Here is a 19,293-nt window from a genome sequence, read left to right as displayed (position 1 = left end):
AAATTAAATGGAATTTCAATTACAATCATTTAAAGGGAGCAGATAGCAATACTTACTGCTAGCTGCCACACAGGACTGCAGACTGCGTGAGCTGCGATGCGACGATGTAGCGTTAATGCCACCAACGACTCCAACGAGTGCATCGGCACAATTGCCCGATATCGGGCTGGACGCGTGCGAATGCGACGATGAGTGCGATGAGGCCGATGATGAGCTATGCGAGCTGCTGTAGCTGCTCGGCGAACGTGAATGCGAGCGACTCGACGATGTTGTGCTCCGACCATGCAAATGATGACGCGGTGCACGTCCGCCGCCGCCGACGCCGCCCACGCCCTGTTGCGCCGCATTGCCATTGTCCACGGCGGCGGCCAGGGCAGCGGCCACATTTAAAATGTCACCGCTGCCGCTGCTGCTGCCACTAGAAGCTGTTGTTGCTGCTGCAGCTGTTGCAATTGGCATCGTTGGAGTGGCCGTGTTTATTATATTTAAACTATTACTACTAAAACTATTGTTTGTGATTGTACTTGTCGTCGCTGCTGCTGCTGTTGCTGCTGCTCCTGTCACTGCACCAGCACCGCCTGAGGGCGACTCAGAGCCACAGCGAGCCGCTGCCGTTTTGAGCAGCTTGTTTAGTTTGCTGACGCCGGCGGGGCTTCTGCTGTTGTTGTTGTTGTTGTGGTGTTGCAGGTGAATTTTGCGGGAACAGTTTAACGTTGCCGTTGCCGCCGCCGCCGCTGCCTCATCCGCAACACTGCCCGCATACGCAACGCTGCGGTGCATGGCGGTTGTCGAGGATGCCGCCGCTGCTGCTGCTGCCGCCGGTGCCGCTGCTATCGTGTGCGTATGCGCATGCGAGTGCGAGTGGGCGGGTGATGAGTACGAGGCGGATGTGTTGTAGTGATGATGATGTGGATGATGATTGATCGGTGAGCTCATTATGCTGCCAGCTGCTGAGACGCCGGCATTGCCACTGCCACCAGGACTTTTCAGATGCGCTGTCGCAGTAGCAGCAGCTTCGTACCATGACTGCGGTACGCGTGTGTTTTGGTTAATGTTGTTGTTGTTGCTGCGATCACCCAACGCTTGTGGCGGCAATGGACCACCACCACCAACTGCTCCTCCTCCTCCGCCTGCTGCTGCTGCTGTTGTTGTTGTTGCTCCACCTGCAACCGCAACCGCGCCCACACCCGCTGCAGCTGCTGCTGTTGCTGCTGTCGTTGTCGTCGTGTTGCTGCTTGTAGCTGACGCACCAACTGCTGCTGCTGCTGCTGCGGCTGCTGCTGAACCATTCCTGTATAGACGATCTCGGGCGCGCGATCTGTCGCTGCTGCTGTTGTTGCTGTTGGTGCTGTTAGTGATGTTGTTGCTGCTGGCAGTTGTGGCTACTGCTGCTGCTGCTGCGTTGCTGGCTTGGTAGACTATGCGGCTGCGATCGTAGTAGTTCCTTTCGAAGCTGTTTGTCGGTGGTTCTTCTGTAGACCTGCAATAACATAAAATAAACGCACAAAATGGATAAGCAAAACAGTTGACAACTTGTTGTGTATTGTTTTTAATTGTTTTTTTTTATTGCCATACTCTGTGCACAAAGCGAAAAGGTGTATATTGAGGCATTGTCAATACGTATGAATGCAATTTTATAGCTGATATTAGAGCTGGAGAGTATACATATAACCGACCATCCCCTGGGGTTGGGAAGAGCGTGAAAATCAAACGGCACAAATTAACATTTCCTGATCACAGATTGACATTTTATAGCGTTTACAGACACGAGAGCAATAATAGAGTAGGCTTTTTACAAGCTAATTAAAGCTGTGTTTACACTTCACTGTGTTTACAGAGTATAGCCCAGTCGGCTGCACCCGACAGCAATGTTTTTCCATATTATTTTTAGGACATTTCCATATATTTATATATATATGTGTATATGTTGTTGCCGCCACCCACACACCTCCGCATAATAGTTTTTACACAAAAAACCTTGTCAATTTGCGGCGACGACTGGAGCTGCCGCTGTTGTGTCTGCTGCTATAGCTGTAGGGGAAGAAGGGTATCCGTTTGAGGATCGGTTTTTGCTTAGCGCCAAATGGGCGCTGTTTGTTTTCTAACATGGGCGCAAACAGAAACAAGCCAATTGTATCTTAAATCTTTTACTAAATATAAAAACACACACGCGAGCAAAAATTTCACCGGGGGAAAAAACAAAAAAAAAAAAAGAAACGGCGCCAAATTCAACGTCTGTCGACGTCGCCGTCGTCTGTTTACGCGGCAGAACTTGGCGAGTGTTTTAAGTTTTTTTCTTTTTGCAAACGCACACACACACACGATGCACACACATAAACAAGAGCTGGAGCCGGTGCCGCCTGGCCAGAGAGCGCAAAGAAACACAACCGGTTTTTCAATATTTACACATACACACTTGTGCAGTTCTTTTCTTTTCTTTTAAATTATTATATTTGCAGCACACCAAATATTTTCTATTTCTCTTTTATTTTGGCTTTTTATTTTCTACAGTTTCGTTGATCGTTTTGCCGCTTCTTACTAATTGCTCATCTGCTTTCATGCCGATATTCGCGTAACCAAACACGAGCAGCGGCCTCATTTCGGAGCTGCCGGATCGCTAAACGTTTGCGACAGAGTGTGAGCGAGCGCGGTGCTGCCAAGCTGTGTGCAACAGTGCCATGCTATTTAACAGCGCACAATGTTTAACAGCACAAATTGAGTAATAATTACATTTATGTTCAGCCTCTTTGGCTTAGGCAGTAAGGTTATTAAAAAGGTCAACACTCTTAACAGCTATTGCTGCTAGCTAGCTGCACGCAATCCAAGTGGATAACCACACTTCTCTTTACTAATGTATAACAGCTCGCTGTAACTAACAGCTAATGGAAATGTTTATGCTATGGCCACTGTTATAATTGGGGTGGACACAAAACGCTCAGAAAGTAAACAACAACAAAAATTGTAACGACGCATTTCCCAGGTAAAAATTGTATGCTGCTGCTACCTGAATGAAAAATCAACCCCGCCATAAATTAACATGCGACGCAAAAAAGGCTCAACACAACCGAATGACAGGCCTATTTTCTTTCACACAAGGGAAAACAGGCGCGACCTTAGCTAAAGTTGTCCATTGTTTTCCCCGTGAAACGGAGAGAAAACGTTTTCTAACTATGCCAAAAACAAACGCGTCGCGGCAAAGGGCACGTTATTAGAAATAGAAATAATACATATATATACATACATGTTTATGTAAATGTGTTCATGTGTATTTATATGCTTACGACATATAAGGGACCGCTTTATGGCCTCAACGATCGGTTCGTTCAATAACAGACGGCGACTGCTCATGACGCCGTTTGCTAATCTGCTGCAAGGGCAATTCAACTATTTAGGAGATACGATCGCCGCCAATATATATATATATATATATATATATATATATATATATACATATATTTATACAAATAAGTCTACGCGAAAATCATGTCGATGATTAAATACCCTTGCAGACATGTGCCTTAGAATGAGGGAAACTTTAATTTCAAGCAATCTTCTTTTCTATTCCTAGATAAAAATGTCACTTGTAAAATTTAAAAGAATTGTATGTCTTTAATTTATATTTGCAACAATAATTAATAGCACAAGAACGCAAATATAGGCAAAAAATATACCTAAACGTCTTCAATAGATTATATTTTGTTTAGCTTCTTTTTTGAGAATTTGAATTTAACTGAAAAAATGTTCAGTAGACCAGTGTTGATTAAGGGGTTTATATAGCCATATGTGTCTACTGTGAATATACCTGGAAAACACAAGTTCCACGAAAGAAAAGTGTTTCGAGAGTCAGTTGGGAAAACAAAAGATCACAAAGGCAGCAGTATAAAGACACCTAACTCATATCCAAGAATGATATAATATAAACAAGTAAGAGGTTCTATTCGGTAGCTCCCGACTAGGGGATACCCTGAACCCTCTTCTTCCAACATCAAATGCATATATATATTCTATTTTAGAAGCTATATGTCAAGTTTGGTGACTCTAGCTCTTATTATTTACCAAAATTGCCCAAAAAACAGGATATCGATATCGATTTTTATCGATTGCTTGGAAACGGAGTAAGTTATCGATTATCGGAAGCAAACTCGATCTGCGCGGGAACTAGAAGCATCTACATCTAATTTCAATTCTCTAGCTCTAGGTTCTGAGATCCTTGCGTTCATACATACGGACGGACGGACAGACAGACGGACATGGCTAGATCGATTCGGCTATTGATGCTGATCAAGAATATATATACTTTATGGGGTCGGAGATGCTTCCTTCTGCCTGTTACATACATTTGGATTTTGCACAAATACAATATACCCTTATACCCATTTTAAATGGGTTCAGGGTATAAAAAGGAAGTCCAAGAACTTTCGTGGATGAAAATAATAACAAAACTTCTCATTTCTATCTATTTTCAAGCGAATAAAATAATAATAATAACAAATTAAAGCTGTTATTATCCGTTATATCATTTTGCGAAGTTTAGGAATTTACGAAATGAAATCAAGGCAAAATTCTATTTATAGCAAAGCGAAATTCTTTTACATCAAAGCTCCCATTTATTTATTTAGCTTATTATAAGCCTTTTGTTTGTTTTATTTATATGGGGTTTAAGGTTCGGTTCATGGTAAATTGGTAAATAAACTGAGACCCCCGGCTCGAACCGGTTCGGTTTAAGCCCAGTTTGTCATTTCAGTTTAACGATACGTTTGCTTTTCAATTCTTAAAGAGTAACATGAATTTTTCATGGACTCATATTACCAATTCCACGCAACAACAACCATAATAATAATAATAATAATTATTATTTAATCTGTTATTATAAGTTATACAATTGTGTGTGCATTGAAAGTAAGGGGATTTTTCTGTTTACCAAGCGAAATCAAATGCAAAATGTTCTATTTATAAAACACGAGTTAAACGAAAGCTTCGCTGGCATTTCATAAATAGAGTTAGGCATTTTAATTGAAATGCTTAATGCGGGCCATGTAATTGCACACAAACACAAGAGTGTGCGCGTGTGTGTGTGTGTGTGTGTGTATATATTCATGTTGAATATGATGAATTGAAGCCCACGGCTCTGTCATTCGTTGCAAAGATTTTTTAAAGCCGCATTAAGCGCTTTAAGCGCCCAGAACATAGAGCTCAAAGCACTTAAAATATGGCCATGTAGCACATTCACATGCCAGCTACATACATATGTATGTACATAGATATATGTGCATGCATACATATGCATACACATACCTGTGTATGTGGTATATAAGATAGAGCGCTGCAGTTTCCAGATATATGTAGCTGGAAATTATGTTGCTGCTGCTGCTGCTGCGCTGCGGCTGTGGGTGGTGTGTGTGTGTGTGTGTGTGTGTGTGTGTGTGTGTGTGTGTGTGTGTGTGTGTGTGTGTGTGTTCAGGCTGATGACTCAGGCTTTTGGGCAGCTGTACATAGCATAAAAAAACATTGAGCATACATAAAAACACACACACACACAGGCATACATGTATGTTATGTATATGTGCTGTTCGGCGTAGGGGCTATGTATATGTATGTTCCGCAGCAATTGCATTCAAAGAGCGGCGCGGTTTGCCCGGCATGCGCAGTGAGGCGGGCGAAAAATCAATTCAGCTAAAAGTGCGCCCGGTTAGGGAAGTGCAGGGCCAGGCACAAGCCCAACAATGGCAACATTTGTTGCGCCAACAGCGAGGTGGTGAGAGGAGCAGCAGCAGCAGCAGCAGCAGCAGCAGCAGCAGCAGCAGCAGCAGCAGCAGCAGCAGAGGCAGAGGCAGCAGCAGCAGAGGCAGCAGTAAGCAGAGCAAAGTAATGCGGAGCGTTGGGTGGGACTTGTTTGGGCGTTTGTTTTGGTAATGGGCAAAGCTGTAAATTGCATTACTGTGACTGTCAGTGTATGTGTGGGTGTGTGTGTGTGTATCTGTGTGTGTTTTTGATGCTTATGTAATACATAGGGACGACACCGACCCCAAGCTGTGACAGGGCCTGGCGAAAAGTTTTGCACACAGCGAACGTCCTTGTTTGAGGTTATTTCTGTATATAGCTAGCTGCCTGCCTGGCTGGCTGTGTGTATGTGTGTGCGAGTGTATGCGTGTGTAGAACTTTTTGCAAGTTGAAATTCCTGAAATCCTTTTTAGCCTTTCATTCAATCATTGCCGGGCACACAACGCCCCATCCGCCCTATACGCAAGCCTGCCGCCCCGTCCACACCAATAATAAACAGGATATCAAATGCGGGGGCTTTGGACTGCAGTCAACGTAATTTGAGGACTCTGCCACAGACCGTTGGGCGTGAAATTTATCTGCAACAACAACAACAACATCAGCAGCAGCAGCAGCAGCCGCTTTTGGCAAGTTGAAGGACACGGGAATGACAGCTCGCACAGGGCGCAATATATAGATAAAACGTAACGTAAACAACGAAATGTGCGGGAGCATAATTTATATGGGAACTATATATAAGCATAGTTGGGATCAAGCTCCGCACAAAGCAGACATATCCATAAAATATGAAAGCCTCAAGACATACGAAACTTGCTCCTAGCAAGCTTCTTATGTCCTGCTAAATTATTTGAGATATTGAAAAGAATGAGCCTTATGGAGAATATAGGAGCAGGAGAGGGTTAAAGTTTGTATTTTTTGAGTTTGAGTAAAAATAGATTATAAAACTAAAATGATTTTCATTTAAATCATTATTCGTCTGATATTTCCTATAGAGCTAAGGGCTACATTCCTTGTTCATAAGAATTTGTATTAATTTCTCGACAGAAACTTCGTATGCAGCTTTAGGATATAGTTATTTCTTGATCATACGATTTTTATTTTATTTGAGGCCTCAAATTTCCTTTAGGTTTATAGGCTATAGTTATTTCTTGTTCATACGATTATTATTCACATGTATTCAGACAAATTCCAAGTTTTCTATAGAGATATCATTCAAGAACCTAATTTTTGAGCGACAATTGCTATGACAGCTATATGATATAGTGATTGGATCGGTTCGAAATCAACCAGCTTGTGTAGTTAGCATTTTGAAGCAAGCTGGTTCGAATCCACAAATCAATTTTCATTCGGGTTTCAAAGAACAGCCCAACATATTAAACGTATTAATGCTTTGTTGTTTAAATATATTATCTCTTACTATCTCAGAGATAATCTCCAAAAACGGATGTGGAAATTGATATTTATATCTCTGTTGCAGGAAATGGCACAGTTATCAAAACATACAGAAAATGATAAGCTTGCTGTGCGAGAATTAATCAATCAATCAGTCAGTCAGTAAGAGGAACGAACGTGCAAATCAATATTTATCGATCTTTAAGCAAAGAGTTGAGGTTATCGATAAAATTGTTAACATAATTCTGTGCCTGATATGCGAAAATCTACATTTATCCTTTTGATAAGCTCAACTTCTATAAAGTTTCTCTTTGGAAATGTTAATATATGAACTTATGTGTACAGGTAAGTCTTAGAGCTTCTATAGGTAGATTATAGCAGTTGAATACTTCGCTTTAAGGCGAAATACCTATTAAATAATCTGACAAACCCAAACTGATTGACAGCCAAACAAACCCACATACGTAAATAAATAATGCTTTTCCCTGAGTTCAAAGAAATTCACAGGTAACGTAACCATTTTTCCTGGAAAAAGTCAGCTATATTTAAAATTAAAGATACATAGAATAAAAGTGCACAACGATTAATGCGAAAGGATTTCAAAGGATATCCTGACGCAGAAGAGTTGCATTCAAATGAATTTCTATGAATTTGCTTTACATAATGCGGATGCGCATTTAAAGTGATTCAATTGCTGTTGCTGCTGCTGCTGCTGCTGCAGCTGCCACTGTTACTGCAGCTGCAGCAACTGTTACTGCTGCTGCGGCTTTAAAAATTACATAAAGCGCTCTCGAGTGGGCGGGCCCAGCGAGCCCTGGGCGCTAAAGAATGCAGCCGCAGAGCCGAGAGACGAGAGCTGTTTCCCTTCTCTCAGCTTAAGCTGGCGACCTCAATTAAAGCCCTGCGCGGCTGCAGCCCAGCAGAGATGCCTATGCGGATGGGCTGGCCGAAGGGGGGGGGGGGGGGGGGGGCGGCGTGTGGAGGGGCGGCTCATGTGGCTGACAAAGTCAGAGGGCAAAGTTGAATAAAAGTTGAAGCCAGGACGTCAAAATAAGAAAGAAAAAAAAACAAGCAACAACAACAAAACAAAAATGACGCAGCGCCTGGCTCTCAAAGCCAAGTGACGCAACCGGAAGCAGATGAGGCGTTGTTTGTGTGCGTGTGCGTGTGTGTGTGTGTGCGTGTGTTCTGGGGGAGCGCTTGGCTCGCCAGAGCCTGGTCCCGGCTTTATGCTATTGAATGAAACTTGCGCCAGGCACAGCCGGCGGGGCAAGCGGCAGGCAGCAGAATTTGCTGTTGCGGCCAAAGCGCATGCGTGCTACAAATTGTGGCATTATGTACACGGCCATTATATAGCTTACACATGTGTGTTTGTGCCGTGTATATAGCATATAGGCATAGGTTTTAGCCACCCACAGCCGCAGGGCAGCACCAGCAGCAGCAGCAGCAGCAGCATAAATTGCAGCGGGGCAGAAAGACAAAAATAGACAAGAAAAATTACTAAAAATTTGTGCAGGCGACTAAACAACAGCCATAAAAACAACAGCAACACACAAACACACACACACACACACACACACACACACACATACACAAGTGCGTGCGCCCTCTCTTTGTCACGCCTTTGCAGCAGGAATAGCTGCTGCTGCTGCTGCTGCGGCTGAAAATGAGGTCGTGGAAATGGAAAATGAAAGCAGTTCGAGAGAAGTCGACGCAGCAGCAGCAGCAGCGGCAGCGGCAGCGGCAGCGTCAACCCGCCCACTTCGCCAGCCCTTACAGACCCCCCCCCCCCCATTGGGGAACTTTCGAGCTAATGCCGGCAAAATGAAGTCCATGTAGCATGGAGCGAATGTTCCTGCTGTCTTTTTCAGCGTGTGCAAAATCTAATGAAGCTGCCGGACGCGGCAACAACAACAACAACAAATGGACTTTGTTATTGTTGCTGCATTACACTTTTTTTTTTGTATCATATGCAGCTTGGGAGTGGCTTTAAAATACAGATACAGATACACAGAGAGAGAGAGAGAGAGCGCGAGAGAGAGAGCGAGAGAGAGGGCGAGAGATTGAGATACAGGACAACAACATTGGCAAACATTTTCATTGTCTACATTCCAGCGGGTGTGCGAGTGTGCCTGTGTGTGTGTGTAAATATTAACTGCAGAACAAGCGCAACAAAAAACAATAAAAATAAATATACAAAAATGACCGCAAAAATGGCCACTCCCAAGCACAGATACATAGATTCACATTCACATAGATATTATGCTTAAAATTTGTGCGCATTTTACAAATTTAATGGAACATTTTTCAGCATTTTCGCTTAAAGAATAAAATTCTGGCAATCTTTGTATGGAAATCCGCAACTTGATAAGAATTTAAATAAGTTTCGTCTTGAAATTTTTAAGTCTTCTGCATACAGTGGCTGCTCGCTTAATGAAACGCTGCGTTTTCAAAGTTAAATTCAATTTGCGTGAAGTTTCATTTTTGATAAATTAATGTTTGGCCAAGAGCAAATGAAAAGTTATACGCTCTAGAGATTTGATGAGCTTCAATTAATGTGATAATTTTATAATTTTAAAATGTAATTATTTTTATAGTTTGCATAAAGCCTTGCGAAATATTTGTGCAAAAATACAAAGCGGAAATGTACAACATTTATTGAATATTTGTGTTTTTAGGTCCAAATTTCTATGCTTCACTTGCAGTTGAACTTTTAATAATTAAATAAAGATATATAGATAAGAATTAAATAGTTTTGATACAAAATATAGTCCAAATTTGCAAAAGGTTCTATTTAAAAAGAATTGTCTAGATATATTTTAGGAGGTTAAAATAATATGATAAAATTGTCTCCGTATTTGAAGTTTGAGTCTTTCTTGTATTTTTCATTGGATAAAACTAAATTTAATAAAATAAAGCGCACATTTTTGAACAGCACACATTTTTCTATATTTATATATAGTATTTATTCTCTGAACAACTTCTGCTGCGCAAGTTTGCAATGAAAATGAAATTCAAGTGGAATTCAGATGGAAAAGTGAATTAAACAAAGGCCTTCGCTCATTTATTTGCGATCCATATTTAAACGGGCAGCTGTCTAGTTGCCAGGACGAAGGACAAGCCACTTAACATGCACTGATTATCCACAATGATATGCCTTCCACCCCCTCAGCTAAATGCCAAATGCAGCTCCAGCTCCAGCTGAGAACCAACTGAATTGCCCGACCCTGGCCGCGTGGCACGCTTAATCCATGCCCCACTAGCCAGCACCCCCCTCCCGACTGCCTTGCACGGTCAGCTCTTTGCTGCCACTTAACCATTTATGCATCATTCATTTAGCCGTTTATCCATTTGAACATTTATTTCATCAAGTTTTACGAATTGGCCCGCCTGAACGCATTTAAAATGTGGAATTCAATTTGGCGCATTTCGCAACTAAATGATGGCAACTCTGGACCGGGGCTGTAACTTGGTTTACTGCCTCGGCGCAAATCAAGTGAAAACAGGCAGGCGGCCAATGCAATTACACACATACACACAGGTGCATAATCAGCTTTCGCACAGCGCAAAATGTTGACAATTTAATTAGAATTGATTTTCCGTTCGATATTTTCCAGGGAAATGCACAGCCGCTGCTGCCGCAGCAGCTGCTGGCTGAAAGGGAGGGAAGGGAGGGAGGGCAATGCGGTATATACATATGCTGCAGCTGCAAATGTTATATAATCATCACACACACACACACACACACGAGTGTGTGCACTCACATGCATTGATGATATATCGTGTGCTTCATTTAATTGCTTGGCGACAACATTTTACAGTTGCAACCCTATCGGCTGCCTCCCTCCGCAATTCTCAAATTAAATGAGCAATATCGTTATTCCTTTGCACACTTTAACCTCCCCCCAACCCAGTCCTTGCACCCTACCACACCCTATCGCATTTGGCGAGCCGCAAGGCAATGAAGCATTCCACACGAAGATTGATTATGGCCCAAGTTTTAATGCGTTTTGCCATTTATTTCAATGCATCGAGAAAAAAGGATTCGCTATGCCACGCCCAGGCACATTTATGTGTGTGCACAGAGCGAAACAGAAAGAGAAAAAGAGAGAGAGAGAGAGAGAGAGAGAGAGAGAAAGAGCGAAAGAGAGAAAGAGAGAGAGAGAGAAAGGGAGCAAGGAGCATGCACTTCAACATGATATATGCATCCACTTTATGAGCATAGATAAACACAGTTGAGCATCGAGATAAATGCCACAGTGAACACTTTGATAACACACAAAGCGAAGCCCATCATGCCAAGGATATTGAAATTGAATGGCATACGATATTATTACTAATACCCTGTCATGTAGGTATATTTATGTTGTCTCATTTATTTGAAAGCAAGAGCAATATTTAAATCATTTAAATAGAGAACAATTTCTTTAGATTCAGCTAAAGATGATCTATGAACAAGTAAGGGGCGTGAGTTTTTTTGCTAAATAATATGGTTAAAACATTATTAACAAATATGAACTCTAATATCTAGATATCAATGGAAAATAACTATACTAATTTTGTGGGAATTTTTCACATTTTAATTAACAAACAGATGAGAAATGGAATAGAAACGGTTTGAATGAAAGATTTGGGGGTTTCTTCTTTGCATACTTGTTTGAATTACTCAGTTTTCAATGAAAAGAAATAATATTGATCAAATAATATTCTTAAGAGAACATATTAATATGAATTAGAAGTAGATTACATATAAAAAATGAAAAGGAATCATATTGACAGCAGCTAGGAGAACTTATAAAAACATTTTCAAATTAAAGATTATTAATTAAGAATGTAAAGAAATATTATTGATAGAACCTGAGCAAACATATTAATAGTTATTGGAAGATGATTTCCAACTATTATATTATTATTATAAATTATTAGAATATTACCAATTAGATCGCAATGAAAAACTTCTCTGTATGATTCATTCGGAAAGTGAATAATTTATTCAACTGTTTGCTCGATTATTTTTAGTATTAGGAAACTCCGTAATTTAGTTAAATTGTAGCAAAAGAATTTGATTGACAGATGATTAATTACTTTCCAGATGACATAACAGTGCCTTAAGCCCGTGCAACTTGGAATATAAGCACCGCGACACATGCCACATGCCACATGCAGCCTGCAACTTATGTGAAAGCCAACAAAAACTATATCAAACTGAGAGGCTGTGCAACGTCTAAGGATTGTGTGTATGCCAAAGGGATAGAGGCAGATCTGACCATAAAAAGCAAGCAAATGTGCGCTGCTAACCGCAACATTGTGGCAAGAACAGCTCAGCTCGAGGCAAAGGCAACTATCCAGAGGCAACTTGGCAAAGGAAACAACACAACATTTTGGACGTGTTTATTTTTGGGTTCATAGAACGTATATTTATGGCCATTACTCAATGCCCCAGCAGACATAAAAGTTGAAAATGCATTTTTACGACACCAGCAGAAACATGGCAAGTGCCTCCCAGCAGCAGCAACTGCAGCAGCCGCAAGCTAAATGAAAATTGTCCCCAGCAGCGGCAATTTCCCACCCAATTTCCGCCCATTTGCATTTTGATTGTACACACATACATATGTATATATATTTATGCATGTACATGCATGTGCCTTGGGCGTGGCACCGCCAAACATTTATTTCGTGTACAACATTTTCGTGTAGTTAATTGAATGTGGCATATTTTTATATTTATTTTATTTTCAATTGTTTAAAACAAATATTGACGTGCCATGCGGCGTATGCGCAATTTGCAAGCGCAAATATAACGCACACGCCGCATGTGCTCTGCTGCATATATGCTTATATAGCGATATATATAGTATATGTATATATATGTCTATATATATGCTGTAAACAGTTGCATCTAGTATTTGGCATTTAGATATATCAACTTTGCACCGCCAGCTGTCCATTCGCTTGTCCATTAGCCGCGCATCATTTAAATTGACATTTTGCGCGTTGCAGAATATTCAATCTATAAATTCCGACAGTCGCATTTAGGCAAATCCAATATTCAATGCAGTGCCAACTGCACTGAAAGAAATCAAGGCACAAGTTTGTCACAGAACTTAATAATAACAGATACTATTTTAATGTCTGTTAATAAGTAAAGCATGCTTGGCTATTATGAGTTTTTTTTTCAAATTTTAAAATTGATCCAGACTAACTCTCACAACTTTTATAAACAAAAATTAAAGCCCTTTTCATGCATTTTTTTTGTTATAGATCTTGCTCTGCCCTAATTCTGCTTGACTTTTGTTTAAAAAGTTTTTCTCAAAATTTTGTTATTAGCTCTTTTTGATAAGTTTGCTTTAAATATTCATAAATTTGTAAATATATATTGTTTTAATGCTGATTTTGTCGAACTTTCCAATTTTTAAATATTAAATAATATAAAATATATTTGTAAGTGAAATATATTTGTGCTGTATTGTTTAACATGTTTGCGCTCTTTGATGTTTAAATATTTGTGTTATTTGTATTTTTTGTTCGATTTTGTTGTCATTAAATATCTTAGCTTTCCCCGATTTCGCGCAGTGCACACTCGACATTTTTAGGTTAATGCAATTTTCGAATGCAGCCGCATTTGTTGTTTCTGTTGTTGTTGTTGTTGTAGCTCTTACTCGTGGCTGGCACTTGCTGCTGTTGTTGTTGTTGTTGCTGTTGCTGCTTGTGAGCATTTTAATTAGGCACAGGCATTACATAAGTTACCTTCCCTCCTCCACCACACTCCTAACCCCCTTGCCCGCATAAGCCCACTCGGTTTTTTCTTTCTGCCCGCCTTGCGAAATGTTTGCGCATATTTCTTAAACAACTACAGTGGGACCTCAACCCAGAGCAACTGTTGTTGTTGTTGTTGCTGTTGTTGTTACCTCCAGACACAGTCGGTTACGCCCCCGCATCTGTCTGCCCACCAACACAATGTTTGATTTGTTGTATATATCTGCACTATTCGCGCTCGCATTTGTCAATTATTCACAAAATGCACATTTTAGTCGCTGTCGCCGACGCGAGTCATTCATTTATTCATTCATTCATTCACTTATCCATTCATTTGCCTAGCTGTTGTTGGCCGTTTGTTTTTCTTTGCCCGGTTTGCTCATATGCAAAAAAAGAAACTCAATAGGCACTTGTGTGGCGCCCAGTCTTGAGGGGGGGTTCGTTGCAGGTGGGAGCGGGGAGGGGAGTGGTGAGGGCGGGGGGCTCTGCTTGGTTAGTCTTCAATTTGCATACGCATTGCGCTCGCTGCTGTTGCATTGCGTAAAGTCTGGTCATAAAACAAATGACAGCGACAGAATGGAAGATGGAGGGGGGAGGGAAGGGGGCAGCTGTTTGGAGCAGAAGCACCTGCTGCCCAGCAGCCACTCGAGTCCAACAAAGTATAAAAACCTCCGACAGCTGCCTTCAGTCAGAGCTGCGAGTTGTGGGCGCAGTTTATTCAATTGAATTCGGTTTCTTCTTTTCGAGTGGCCACAAAGAAGCCCACATAAAAAGTAAATATAAATATATATATATATATAAAGTAAAGCCGGGCTCACTTTCAGTTTTGATCATCAAGGCAATGCGCAAACACAATAATTTATTAACGAGCTTTTTGTTATAATATTTTCGATCGGTTTTATGGCGCGATTTGTGCGGCAATATTGTTTGCAGTTTAGGAAAAAAAAAAAAATCATGCATCAATATGTGTTGACACTGAACTCGACTGATAAATTTATTATTATTCATTATTGGCATTCCGTTATTTATTTATTTGAATTTGTGTTTATTTTTAAAATTCTTCACTACAGCTTAGTTATTAATATCAAGGACTCGGAAATATATTTATTAAGATCTCAATATGCGGATTATCAATAACTTAATTTGTCCTCCAATTTATCAACATACATAATTAATCGCACATGCGACTTTAGCAATGAGTTTCATTTACTAAGTAATAAAGGAAGACGCCCCCCCCCCCCCCCCCCCCCCCCTGTGTGCCATTCCCCCCTTGCAGCTGTCTGTGCCATGTGATACAGCCTGCTTTAATTACACGTTCGTTCAGTTATTTAATTACCCCAAAACAATCCATCAGCAGCTGGGCTTGATGTCATTGCGAGCTGCAGGCGGCAAGAGAAAAACTTTTGTTGCAACTGGCTCGAAATGTGCAGCAGATGTGGCAGGAGCAGAATGTGGAGAGCTTGAGTGTGGGGGAGTCTCTTAGGAGACTCTTGCGTCTAATTAATGCGGCGGTTATTAATCATGTGGCCCAAATGAAGGCGACGCATTGAAATGCTAAACGAACAATGCCTGCAACTTGCGGACAAATGCAGCTATACGTATATATATATAGCTATATGTATGTGTGTGATTATATAGAGTTCGCCTGGGCTGATTATCAATTGAGCAACTGTCGCAACTCTGGCAAAATGTCAGCAGTTGACAAGTGTCTGCAAACACGCAGCGCCGCCGCGCTAATGATGCTGCCTTCGTTCCCTGTGAACGGCCCTCGGGCTATAAAGTCATCGATTGGGTAATCCAGCAGCAGCATGCGCCCACGCTAATAAACTGGGCGTGGCACTCGAGCCTAGCGACCCATGGGACATACAAGGCGCTTCGTTAGGTTGCCAATTGGCTGGGCAAAAAAAAAAACAAGAACAAATATATAAAATAGAAGCGCAAAACCGAATCACACGCAAATTGGCTTAGAAGGCACGAACTACAACAACAACAACAACAGCAGCAGCAGCAGAGCCTGGGGCCAACAGGATGAGGGGCAGCATGTGCACTGATTGGCCTGACGACGAATGCCGCAGGGAATGCAGTTGCTCAGATTGCTCAGGTGTCGGCGTACAGGTACACAAACACACACACACACACACAGACACACAGGTGCACTCATCTATGCTGACCAATGAGGCGTATGATTAATGCGACTCAAGGGGACACGAACAACAGCATTGCCCTGTCGTTTCCATGCTGTAAGTTGTTACTTAAAGCTTAAAATTTGCTCGAGAAAATGCTTAAAACTTCCAAATAGAAGCTGTGTAAGAAGCTACTTAAGTTCGCGACCTCAAGCTAAAGCTCCTGCAGGAAGCTGCTTAAAAATCTGGCAGACCAGAAGCAGCTAAAAGCATTTGAAGGCTGCTACTTAAAGCTCTTAAATAGAATTTGTTTAAAAGTGTGAAATAGAAGTCGTTTAAAACTCTGATAAGTTCCTATTTTCCTATGTTCCTAAGTTTCCCGCCAAAAAGCAGCGTGCAGATAGCAGTGTAAGGCCCCGATTGAAAACAGTCTAAAACTTTTGCATAAAGTTGCTTAAAGCGTCCATTAAAAGCTGTTCAAAGCTCCGGGAGGAAGCTGTTTAAAGCGGTTGCAGGAAGCTGCTTAAAGCTCTTAGATAGAAGCTGTGTAAAACTCCCAACTTGAAGCTAAATAAAGCTCATACTAGAAGCAGCTTAAAGCTTGTCTAGAAAGTTTCCGATAAGAAGCTGCTTTAATTTTATTTCGCTAGGTGCTTCAAGTTCCTGTAGAAATCTTATGAATGTTCTTAAAGCTTTTTTCTTTCTCAATTGTATATCTAGCGTCAATATAACATTAAAAATTTTTACATAAATATCAGAATTTTACAGAATTAAATATTAATTTTAAAATATTTGCACTATATTTGAAAGAAGTTTCTTTGGGATTTCGAGAACTAAAAATTCAGATACTATTCTGCAAGGCTATAGACCTAAAAATTTGAGTATAATAAAATTGTTTTATGAGTAATTCATTATGCTTTCAAAAATATCAATACAAAAACAAAAAACTGGAAAAAATATGTTTCATGAATTCTAGCAGAAGTTTAAATCAGAAAAGAATTTTTATAGAATTTTATCAAAAATACAATAAATATAATCATGGCTTGATCGATTTATGAGCGGGGAGACTTATGCAAATATGTCTCTTGGGGTTTGGGTTCTTGAGAGGGTTCGAGGAATTGAGTTTCTGCGAATATGACTCGCAAATGTTGGAGGTGTTGTATTACCAGACTTCTGGTATTATACACTATGGTATTATAATACATTTCTGTACAAGTACCACAGCCCAGCTTATAGACTACAGTTATTTAAGAATTTGTTTGTTTTTGTTTTTTTTGCTCAACTTACATCACAAAAGTTCAATTCAAATTTCAATTCTGCCGCAGTTTCGTTTCGGTTTCTCCTTTGTTTTTCTTTTTAGTTTTTGTTTTTTTTTTGTATATTTGTGTTTTAGTTAGTTGCTGTTCCTGCTATCTCTCTGCTTCTTAAACAGTTTTGTGTTTTAGTTATCTTGTTTTTTATCGATATCACTTTTAGTTACGATATTTGCAATGTTTGTTTAACACTTGCCAGGTTTTTTTTTTGTTTTAATTAGCTTTTTGTTTTGCTCTTGTTTTCAACGATGTAAAACGTTTTTTTCTTCGGCTTTCTCATTTGAATTCTGCTGCGTCGCTGCGACAGAGAGAGAGAGAGAGAGAGAGAGAGAGAGAGAGAGATAGAGAGACAGAGACAGCGACAGAGATAACAGCGATAACAAAAATGTTTCTCTTTGCTTTTTTTTTTTGTTGCTAAACTTAATGCACGGCCATGGATATTGTTGCAGTTGCAGTTGCAGTTGCTGCCGCAATTGCTGCTGTCGTAGCTGTTGCTGTTGCTGCTGCGAGTCTGCAATTTGTTAGCGGCAATTGTTGCTGTTGCTGCTGCTGCTGCGACTGTTGCTGTTGTTGTTGCAATTGTTGCTGCTGCGACTGCTGCTGTTGTTGTTGCTGTTGTTGTTGTTGCTTGTGGCGGCTCTTGTTGCTGTGCATTTGTTGCTCCATTTTTAAGGAATTTTTAGCACCTGCAAAAGATACACACAATAATTTGTGAGTGAAACAACAAATGCAGCGTGTAGTTCGGTTTGGGTTTCGGGTATTTGGGTTTCTTTTCGTTTCGTTTCGTTTCGGTCACTCGTTGACCTTTTTGTTTAAAAGAAAAAACTTCCGTTAGAAATTATAACAAAAGGCCAGCCATAACAGCCACACATAAATAGAAAACAAACACAAGAGCAACAACCACAATCGATCGCAAAGGTCTATTGACCCAGACGACAAACGGTTTTTTATGAGCTTTGCCCCGAGGCAAGGCAATCAAAAGATATCATATATATATATATATATATACATACATATATATTTGAATAAGAAGCAGCAGAGGCAGCAGCAGCGGCGGCTAAAATCAGGCAAGGCATAAGCCAAACGGTTTTGTACCTTGAAAAGAGCTCAAACTAACTCCTAACCCGTTGGCTAATTTATTGAATTATGCTAATTCAGAGCAAACAAAGAGCCGGCACAAAAATCAATAAAAATAAACACCAGAAAGCACGGATAACTGCAAGCCGATAAATCAATACTCTTTTCAAGCGCTTTTTTATACAAAAGTATAGTCTTTCGATTAACAAAATATATCTGCGACTAACTAAACATTTTTACTTAATTTTAAGAGCATATTTTAAGCTTGAAAAACAGAAATATTTCTCTTAACAGAACTCATCTTTCGATCAATATGAATCATATAATTTAGTATGGTATATCATATAGTATGATAGAGAAAGCCGATGTTGATATGATTTGGCTCACATGTGAGGAGCTTGGCAAATCCTGTAAGCGTCAAGTTTGATCAAAACATCCTGATAAGCAAAAAAGTTGTTCAAGAACTCAGTTCTCGACCGATCTTTCCCATAGAGCTATATAACATAATGGTCCGATGTTGTTTAAATTAAGCTTATGTCTAGGGAAGATAAACTAATAAATGTCGGGTTGTGTATAGATTTCTTAAAATATAAAACGTTATGATAGGAAAACTAATAAATGTCGAATTTGGTCAAGATAAAAAGATATACAGGAACTCAATTCTTGACCGATGTCTGTCTCCTATAGAGCTATATAGCATAATGGTCCGATGTAGGGAAATTGATAAATGCCGGGTTTCGTATACATATAAATATATAGATATAGATTATAGATATCTTGAAAAACAAAAAAGGAACTATCGTTCCAATCAAATAATAAATGTCAACTTTGGTCTAGATATCTTCAAAAAC

General features: G+C 40.3%; 1 protein-coding gene across 1 annotated transcript in view; it reads right to left on the bottom strand.

Annotated features, from left to right (window-relative positions):
• LOC115759247 (protein split ends) overlaps positions 1-19,293 on the bottom strand; it is a 77,744-nt gene that overhangs the window by 17,089 nt on the left and 41,362 nt on the right. The window contains exons 4-6 of the mRNA XM_030700147.1: positions 1,164-1,480; positions 713-1,124; positions 57-655 (exon numbers count right to left, since the gene is read on the bottom strand). Coding sequence (XP_030556007.1) covers positions 57-655; positions 713-1,124; positions 1,164-1,480 — 1,328 coding nt within the window. The remainder of the gene's footprint in view (positions 1-56; positions 656-712; positions 1,125-1,163; positions 1,481-19,293) is intronic.

The sequence above is a fragment of the Drosophila novamexicana genome, unplaced genomic scaffold (genome assembly GCF_003285875.2).
Source record: "Drosophila novamexicana strain 15010-1031.04,08,12 unplaced genomic scaffold, DnovRS2.1 tig00000193-arrow-pilon, whole genome shotgun sequence".
Taxonomy (NCBI): domain Eukaryota; kingdom Metazoa; phylum Arthropoda; class Insecta; order Diptera; family Drosophilidae; genus Drosophila; species Drosophila novamexicana.
This window is presented reverse-complemented; position numbering and strand designations above follow the sequence as displayed.